This window comes from Salmo salar, chromosome ssa17 (genome assembly GCF_905237065.1).
Source record: "Salmo salar chromosome ssa17, Ssal_v3.1, whole genome shotgun sequence".
In the NCBI taxonomy this organism is placed as follows: Eukaryota; Metazoa; Chordata; class Actinopteri; order Salmoniformes; family Salmonidae; genus Salmo; species Salmo salar.
Genome location: NC_059458.1, coordinates 19,066,018 through 19,075,704, shown reverse-complemented (window position 1 = coordinate 19,075,704; position 9,687 = coordinate 19,066,018). Strand labels below are relative to the sequence as shown.

At 42.0% G+C, this 9,687-nt stretch overlaps 1 protein-coding gene across 1 annotated transcript; it reads left to right on the top strand.

Annotated features, from left to right (window-relative positions):
- Window positions 1–1,252: 1,252 nt before the first annotated feature.
- Window positions 1,253–6,359, top strand: LOC123728323 (histone-lysine N-methyltransferase, H3 lysine-79 specific-like). The gene is made up of 4 exons (XM_045700381.1): window positions 1,253–1,438; window positions 3,545–4,220; window positions 4,493–5,259; window positions 5,602–6,359. The coding sequence occupies exons 1-4, from the start codon at window positions 1,253–1,255 to the stop codon at window positions 6,316–6,318; spliced, it is 2,346 nt and encodes a 781-aa protein (XP_045556337.1). The 3' UTR covers window positions 6,319–6,359.
- The last annotated feature ends 3,328 nt before the right edge of the window (window positions 6,360–9,687 follow it).

The following is a 9,687-nucleotide window of genomic DNA, read 5'->3' as shown; positions in this document are numbered from 1 at the left end:
GTTACATGGATTCAATGTAAATTTTTGGTATGACTGCTGCATAGGTTAAAAAAGGTGAATTGTTCCAGCATTTGATTACACATGAGAGCTTCTGTTGGTTGTCATGGCAATGAGGCCTTCATTGTGACATCACAAGATTCTGATTCTAGGAGGTTAGCTGTTGTACAGACAAACAGAACAGTGCAAAGAGACTGATTCAACTAACCACTGACAGATTATTAATGTCCTATTTCATTAGAGAGAGACCACGCTGCTTACTTGAGAGGTAGGTTGTAATATAACTTACTGTATAACTATGTTCCTGTAGAATAACTACTTTTCAAATTACTAACAGGCCTAACATACAATCTGTTGAAACTGTTGGAGGGAGACAGTTTGCTTGAATACCTCTTTTTGTGTGATAAAATTGTTCATCCTGACACCTGAGATGGCATGTTAGTTGTTGTAGTGAGCCTGCCTAATGGCAATTGCATTATATTGATGAAAGATAACCCTCTCTCTGTGTTAATCACCAACACAAGTTGTAATCAATTATCTCAATAGATATGTACCAAAAGTGTAGGTAGTGTAAAAAACAAGTAGGTCTACCTAATTTGTAGCTGCTACATTTTTTATAAAAATCTGCTTTTCTTGATTGAATGGTTATCCCTTTCAAATGGTTGAATTGATAGACCTCTATAATTGAGGTACACTCAGAGGCACTCAAAGAGAAGACTGGAATGTTTAAAATAGATGAAACTGTACAAGTTAGGTCCTGCATGGATAGAGTGATTTTCTACCCCCCCCAAAAACGTTTTGAATGATATGATATAAGTGATTAGTGTGGTTTGTGAGAACCAGGCCCAATATGGAGTGGCGATACATGAGGGGTTGAATAAGGCTCAATAGTAAGGTACAGAGAGAGCCTGAAGTTTGCTTTTTAAAGTCTGTGTTGTGCTTTGTCATCTCCAATGGCAACAGCTTTCATCACAATGATGATGTCATAAAGGATATTGAGCACATAATGATAGGAACAGCCAAAATCGATTCATTTGAACTTGGTCACTTTTCCAGTAGCCAACTTTTTACTAGTAAATCAGATAGGCCTATTGCGTAATCATCTCTGGATCAGGATTGTGACTTCCTTCATTGTAAGTAAACGGGAAGAAAATGTGTGCATATTGTAAAGAGATGCATTATTCTTTGGTGAGCAACACTACACTTACTACAACGTTATGTATTTTCCAGAGTTATTGTTAGCTAGGAGGAAGACATGGAGGGTTCAACGCTGACACAGAGGAGGGCTGAGTGTCAGTTGAAGGAAAGGGTGATCCAGACAGACTACGTGATGGAGCTGGGAGTCAGGTTGGCTCTGGTGTGGCAGATCCAGAGGGAGCAGGAGAAGGAAATGAAGAGGATTTGGTTTGAGACGAGGAAAATGCCAAGCCTGATTGAGGAGGTAACAAGACCAACTTTGACAAAGTTTTCTAGAGTTCTATTGAATAATATTGATTGAATCAAATATATGTCAATATACGGGCAAAATGTGCGATATGCCATGGAATGTAAGCTAACAATATTTTGTCTGATATCTTTTCTTGTGTTGTATCGTGTCTGTCTCTCTGTTTGAGTATTGTTATGTACATAGTCCTCAGTTCTTGTGGTTGTCTTGTCTTTAAAAAACTAGACCAAGCGATCTCTCGTAGACCTTCATATCAGGATTATATGGTTGTCCCACCTAGTTACCTTAAGTTGAATGCACTAACTGTAAGTCGTTCTGGACAAAAGCATCTGCTAAATGTCTAAAATGTCAAATGTTATGCTGGGTGTGGTGCATGTATTTTTACACTTAGTTGAGTCATTGGCTAGAAGACCCAGGGTTGGTACAGACTGGTGCAGAGCATCTGAGAGGACACTAGATATATACAGTGCCTTCGGAAAGTATTCGGACACCTTGACTTTTTCCACCTTTTGTTACGTAACAGCCTGATTTGAAAATTGATGAAATAAATGCAAATTCTCAGCAATCTACAAACAATACCCCATATTGACAAAGTGAAAACCGGTTTGTAGAAATGTTGAAATATCTGTTTTACATAAGTATTCAGACTCTTTACCATGAGACTGGAAATTGAGCTCATGTTAATCATGTTTCTACTGATTATCCTTGAGATATTTTGTGATTGGAATCCACCTGTTGTAAATTCAACTGATTGAACATGATTTGGAAAGGCACACACCTGACTATATAAGGTCCCACAGCAGACAGTGCATGTCAGAGCAAAAACAAAGCCATGAGGTCGAAGGAATTGTCTGTAGAGCTCCGAGATAGGATTGTGTCGATGCACAGATCTGGGGAAGGGTACCAAAAACTCTGTGCAACATTGAAGGTCCCCAACAACACAGTGGCCTCCATCATTCTTAAATGGAAGAAGTTTGGAACCACCAAGACTCTTCCTAGAGCTGGCCAAGCTGAGCAATCGGGGGAGAAGGGCCTTGGTCAGGGAGGTGACCAGAGCCCGATGGTGACTCTGACAAAGCTCTAGAGTTCCTCTGTGGAGACGGGAGAACCTTCCAGAAGGACAACCATCTCTGCAGCACTCCACCAATCAGGCCTTTAAGGTAGAGTGGCCAGATGGAAGCCACTCCTCAGTTAAAGGCACATGACAGTCCGCTTGGAGTTTGCCAAAAGGCACCTAAAGGCTCTCAGACCATGAGAAACAAGATGCTCTAGTCTGATGTAATCAATATTGAACTCTTTTGCCTGAATGCCAAGTCTGGAGGAAATCTGCCACCATCCCTACGGTGAGGCATGGTGGTGCCAGCATCATGCTGTGGGGATGTTTTTCAGCGGCAGGGAATGGGAGACTAGTCAGGATCGAGGCAAAGATGAACAGAGCAAAGTACAGAGAGATCCTTGATGAAAACCTGCTCCAGAATGCTCAGGACCTCAGACTTGGGCGAAGGGTCACCTTCCAATAAAACAATGACCCTAAGTACAAAGCCAAGACAATGCCGGAGTGGCTTCAGGACAAGTCTCTGAATGTCCTTGAGTGGCCCAGCCAGAGTCTGGAATTGAACCGGATCGAACATTTCTGGAGAGACCTGAATATAGCTGTGCAGCAACGCTCCCCATCCAACCTAACTTAGCTTGAGAGGATCTTTAGAGAAGAAAGGGAGAATTCCCGAAGCACAAGTTTGTAGTGATACCCAAAAATATTCTATGCTGTAATCGCTGCCAAAGGTGCTTCAACAAAGTACTGAGTGAAGGGTCTGAATACTTATGTAAATGTGATATTTCAAAAGAAATGTGTGATGAATTTGGAACAATTCTGTTTTTGCTTTGTCATTATGGGGTATTGTGTGTACATTGATGAGGGGAAAAAATGATTTAATCAATTTTAGAATAAGGCTGTAAGGTAACAAAATGTGGGGAAAGTGAAGGGGTCTGAAAACTTTCCGAAGGCACTGTATATGTGATGTATAAGTAAATAGCATTGACTCATAAAGTATCTATGTACTGAATGTGATCACTTTCAACATGTCTGTTTTTTTTCTCCCGTAGAATGTGAGAGATGTGACAAACCGTCCACTCACTGAGTTCATGGCTCCCTGTATTGACTCCCTCCCACCACTGGCTTTCACCAATCGGAGGCCTATACCAACCATGTTACATCCCCCCTCTCAATTGGCCATACGCGCTCAGGAGGCACAGCGGTTCATTGTATTTTCATACTTTGTCCCTGCTGAGTGCCCAGTTGCCACAGAGGCCACTGCAGATGTACGTACTGGTAAAAGAGAGGACTTATCGACAGATACACATCTTTCCTCAATGCTGCATCGATACCTGCCACACTTCTTTAACGATGACTCCATGCCACCACAGCAGACATTAGAGGGAACCACTGAGGTCTCAGTTGCTCCAGTGGCAAAATCTAATATCAAGGAAGAGGACAGATTCTATCCTTTCTCCCTCCCACCACTGGCTCAGCGGTTCATTGGCAAATCATTCAATGTCCCGGAAACCTCCCAGCCTGCTGTTTTAGCCACAGAGTACCGAGTTGCCAAAGAGGCTACTGCAGGCACGGCCACTGTCAAGAGAGAGAACCGATGGGCAGCTAGAAGTCTTCTTTCAGTGCTGACTCCATGCCTGCCATCAGTCTTTGACGGTGACTTCATGCCACCAGAGCAGACAGTAGAGGATGCCTATGAGGTCTCAGGTGCTACAGAGAACACTTCAGGTACAGCTACTGTTGATGGAGTGGGCAGATCAGCAGCTAAACGCCCTGTCCCAATGCTGCCTCCAAGTCTGTCACGTGTCTTTGACATTGACTACAAACTGCCGGGGTCGGCAGTAGAGGGAACCAACAAGTGTCCAGTTGCCAGTGGAACAACCAATGATGTGTCCACTCACCTAAAGGAGGACATGGCAGCTGATCAAAGCCCTCCTGACCCTGGAGCACTGCCTCCAAGCTCGCCATGTATCCGTGACTCTGACCACAAACTGACCAAGGAGAAAAAGAGGACGCCAATGAGTCCTCCCTTGCCACAGAGATCACTGTAGGCACATCCATTGTCCAGGGAGAGGACCTGTTGGGTGATAAAAGCCCTGCTCCAAGGCTGCCTCCAAGCTTGTCACACATTTTGGACAATGACCATAAGCAGCCAGAGGAGACGATAGTTGCGAGGGAAGCAGCTGTTTCCGTGTCCACTGTCTTCCAAGAGGAGTTTTTGGATAGAGAGAATCCATCAGCAGCTACACGTCTTCCCTCAGTGCTGCCTTCAAGTCTGCCACTTGTCTTTGACAATGACTACAAACTGCCAGAGGAGGCAGTAGAGGGCACCAGCAAGTGTCCAGTTGCCAGTGAAGCAGCCGCTTCCGTGTCCACTGTCCTCCAAGAGGAGTTTTTGGCTGGTAAAAGTCCTCCTGCACCCGCAGCACTGCCTCTAAGGCTGCCCTGTACCCACAGCATTGACCACAAACAGCTATGGGAGACAGTTGAGGACAACACAGAGCGCTTAGTTGACACAGAGGAAAGTGCAGTTTCATCCACTGTCAAGAGAGAGGAACTGATAGGTGATAAAAACCCTGTCCTAGCACTTCATCCAAGCCTGGCATGCATCCATGACAAAGACCACAATGATCCAAATCAGAAAGGGAGGGGCACTACTAAGGAGGTGTATCTCTGCCCTCACGCTCACCAGCTGGACCCAGATGCTAACTTAACTCTGTCAACCCACAATGATGAACCCAGGACCTGGACCTTGGAAGAGACAAAGGTAGGTGTCCTATTTTACACTACTACTTTACAGGGTTGGGGGTCAGTTCCATTTCAATTCAAAGCATTGAAGAAAATTGGAATTTTAGAGTTCTTCTTGAATTGACTGGAATTGACCCAAACTTGCTGCTCTTTGCTCATAGTATGAAACATCACCCCTCACTAGGGTTAACATTTATGGGTTTTGGAATATATAATGGGGATACAAAAACAAATGACCTTAATTACTGTCCTCCAAATTGTGTGCCCCATGAGGCCATCATTGTATGTTGATCACTCAAATGTGTATTGAATGTGCCACATTGGAACAATATTACATCTAGAATCAATGTCTTCCTGTCAGGATTATAGGATAGGCATTGACATTGAGAGTGAAGAGAGGAGCGTCCAGGAGGAGGTGAGACCGAGGGAGGGGTTGAAGTGTGATGCGGACTGTGCCCATTCCAAGAGCTCCAATGGGATGGTTTCATCAGAGAGAGCAGAGACCATCCTGGGAAGAGTGGGCTTTCTGGTCAGGAACCACATGCAGAAAATCCCATTTTTGAAGATGGAGGAAAAAGAGGAATGTAAGAAACTGAATAAGAAGTTGAAAGATGACGAGAAAGAGAGAAAGGAGATGAAAAACAAGGAGGAGGAGCAAAAAAAGAGGGAGAAGAAAGAGATGAAAGAGAGAGAGAAAGAGCAGAAGAAAGTCATGAAGGCTGAGAAAAAGAGGGAGAAGTTAGAACAGAAAAAGAGAGAGAAGGAAAGAAAAGAGGAGGACAAGGCAGAGAAAAAGAGGTTAGAGGGGCTGATGAAGATACATAATGACATGATGAAAGACAGGATTAAGAAAGAGAAGAAGTGTTCTGAGGAGCTGAAAAAGAGAAAGAAAGCTCAAGCTGAGTTCCTGGAGATGGAGAGAAAGATTCAAGAAAAGGAGGAGAAGAAGAGAGAAAAGATGAGGAAAGAGGAGAGGAAGAGACTGGAGAAGAAGAAAAAGAGTGAGCCAGTTGGAGGTGGAACTGAGAGGGTGATAGAAGAGCAGGGAAGGGATGAAAGTTTGAAGATGGATGAGTAGACTGGTTAATAGAGAGATAGAGCAGGGAGGAATACTGTATTTTTGCATGCATTGAAAAAAGGAATAAAAAAACTAAATAAATAAGGTTTACTCTCTGTTTGATTTTTGTCAAGTTATAGTGTATAACACAGTATAAACAAACAATGTTTACTTTTCACAAATCTGGGGAGTGTTGCAATGTTAAAATGTTGAATTCCAAATCTACCCGATGGAGCGGAGCTGTGCTGAGATGAGGAGGACGGAAAGGGAGGGGGAGTGGATGGAGGGTAGAGAGGAATATGTTAGAGAGGAATATGATAGAGAGGAATATGATAGAGAGGAATATGATAGAGAGGAATATGATAGAGGGGAATCTGATAGTAGGAACGTGATACAGAGGAATATGATAGAGAGATTATGATATTTTATTAATTTATTTAATTTAACCTTCATTTTATTAGGCAAGTCAGTTAAGAACAAATTGCTATTTACAATGGCGGCCTACCAAAAAGCAAAAGGCTTTCTGGGATTAAAAATATAAATATATTAAATAGTTAAAATATAGGACAGAACACACATCACTACAAGAAAGACAACACAACACTAAATAATGAGAGACCTAACACAACAACATAGCATGGCAGCAACACATGACAACACAACATGTTAGCAACACAACATGACAACAACATGGAGGCAACACAACATGGCATCAACACAACATGGCAGCAACACAAGACAACACAACATGTTTGCAACACAACATGACAACAACATGGAGGCAAAAACAACACTTCCGCAACACAACATGTTAGCAGGACAATACAGGGCACGAACATTGTTGGGTACAGACAACAGCAAACAAGACAAGAAGGTAGAGACAACAATACAATACGCAAAGCAGCCATAGAGGGAATATGATAGAGGAATACGATAGAGGAATATGATAGAGGGAATATGATATAGAGGAATATAATAGAGGAATACAATAGAGAGGAATATGACAGAGGAATATGATATAGAGGAATATGATATAGAGGAATGTAATAAGAGGAGAATATGAAATAGAGGGAAATGATGAGGGGAATATGAAATAGGGGAATATGATAGAGGGCAATAAAATACAGAGGAATATGACAGAGAGGAATATGATATATGAGGAATATGATAGAGGGTAAAATGATAGAGAGGATTATGATACTGAGGAAAATGATACAGGGGATATGATAGAGAGGAATATGATAAAGGGGAATATGATAGAGGGGAATATGATGTTTTATTTTTTTATTTCATTTAACCTTTATTTTACTAGGCAAGTCAGTTAAGAACAAATTCTTATATGCAATGACGGCCTTCCAAAAGGCAAAAGCCTTCCTGTGGGGATGGGGGCTGGGATTAAAAATATAAATACATTAAATTAAAATACAGGACAACACACACATCACGACAAGAGAGACAACACAACACTACGTCATGAGAGACCTAAGACGACAACATAGCATGGCAGCAACACATTACAACACAACATGTTAGCAACACAACATGACAACAACATGGAGGCAACACAACATGTCAGCAGCACAAAACAGGGCGCAAACATTGTTGGGCACAGACAACAGCAAACAAGACAAGAAGGTAGAGACAACAATACATCACTCGAAGCAGCCAGAGAGGGAATATGACATAGAGGAATATGATATAGAGGAATGTTATAAGAGGGGAATATGATAGAGTGGAAAATGAAATAGAGGGAAATGATAAAGGGAATATGATTGTCGTGTTTTTGGCTATGCCAGATTAAGTGATATTTCATGCTATTCTATAAAATCCTTTCTCTGTAATTAATATTACCTGATTAAGCTAATCATGTAAATGTAATTACCTTGAAAGTCGGGGCACCACGGAAGAACGTTTATAGAGCCTTTATCTTCCGAATAAACTCTTAAAATACTTAGTAATCTTTTACATCGATAGCCGTCATCTTAATCATCTTATTTTCAGTCTCATAATGAAAGTTGTAAATTCTTGGTTATCTTCACGAACCCTGGCTAACAAGTTGAATCAGCAATACAAAATTGGGTTTATTTATTTATTTACAAAATCCTTAAACCAATCACGCAGAATTATAAATACACAGAACACAAATGATGTCATACAGAAAACATCCCTGGTCGACGGAACCTGTATGAAAGCTGGTTACACAAAGAAAGGGGGTTGGGCTTGAGTCAAAGAGCGGGAAGACTTAGGAACAAAGAAACAGCAGCTATGCTATCGTTAATACATTATCTTATGCATTCTAAATTACCGCCCATTTGGAAAAGGAAAATGCAATAAATATTTACTCTGAGCTGCGCTCGGTAGATTGGTCGTAGATGCTGGCCGGGTTGGCCAACAGATCTTCCTGTCCTCGGAAGAATGTCTCTGGTGGTAAATTGGATACGTGGTGGTATCTTCGTCTGTTTGTTAGACTGGATCCGTCGTCCGTCCTTTCCTAGCCCACGTCTTCAGCGGCCGCTGCTAACTCAACGGCTAGGAAGTATCACTTCTGTAGTGATTAAGCTCAAAGTTCATACCATTCGCCACCAAAGCTCACGCCGAGGTTGGCTTAGTTCTGTACTTGACGTGTGTCCTTCTAACGTAGAGGCTGCAGACCTCACGTACTGGAACATGTGGTTATCTTTTCATCAAAGGCTTATATAGTGGAGAGGGGGAAGGATGTGTTTCATCGTTTATAACCCCTGTCTCTTCACAGGGGTGGGCCACTGATCAAGCAGGGCACTTTCCTTATGAAAACCCAATTCTCTCATTTGGAAGCTAAAATTACATTTAATCTCCTAACAAACAATTTCAATATCAAACATTTCAATTGCATAACAATCCCATGTGACTCTGATAACTAGAGGGTGTATACTTTCCCAGGTACAGTTTATGTCGTCCTGTCATCAGTCATAATGTCTCAGATGACAACCGAACTGACATCCATACTCATTACGTTCCAAAGCATATTTCCAACTGGTTTTATTACCAAAATATGGTTCCTTTCCCCATTTGTTTGATGTTCCCAGACTCTCTATATTTAACAGGACAGCAGTCCTTCAGGACAGCAGTCCTTCAGTAGGGTCAGAAAGAGAGGGGAAGGGAGAAAGGTATTTATGGGGGTCATAAACCTTACCCACAGGCCAACGTCATGACATGATATATAAAGAATATGATAGAGGGTAACATGACAGAGAGGAATATGATAGAGGGGAATTTGAAAGAGAGGAATATGATAGAGGGGAAAGTTATATAGAGAAATATGATAGAGGGGAATATTATAGAGGGGAACATAATAGAGTGTAATATGTGTCACTCCTGCTCTCGATCTTCCCCCCTGTATCTCGAGGGCGC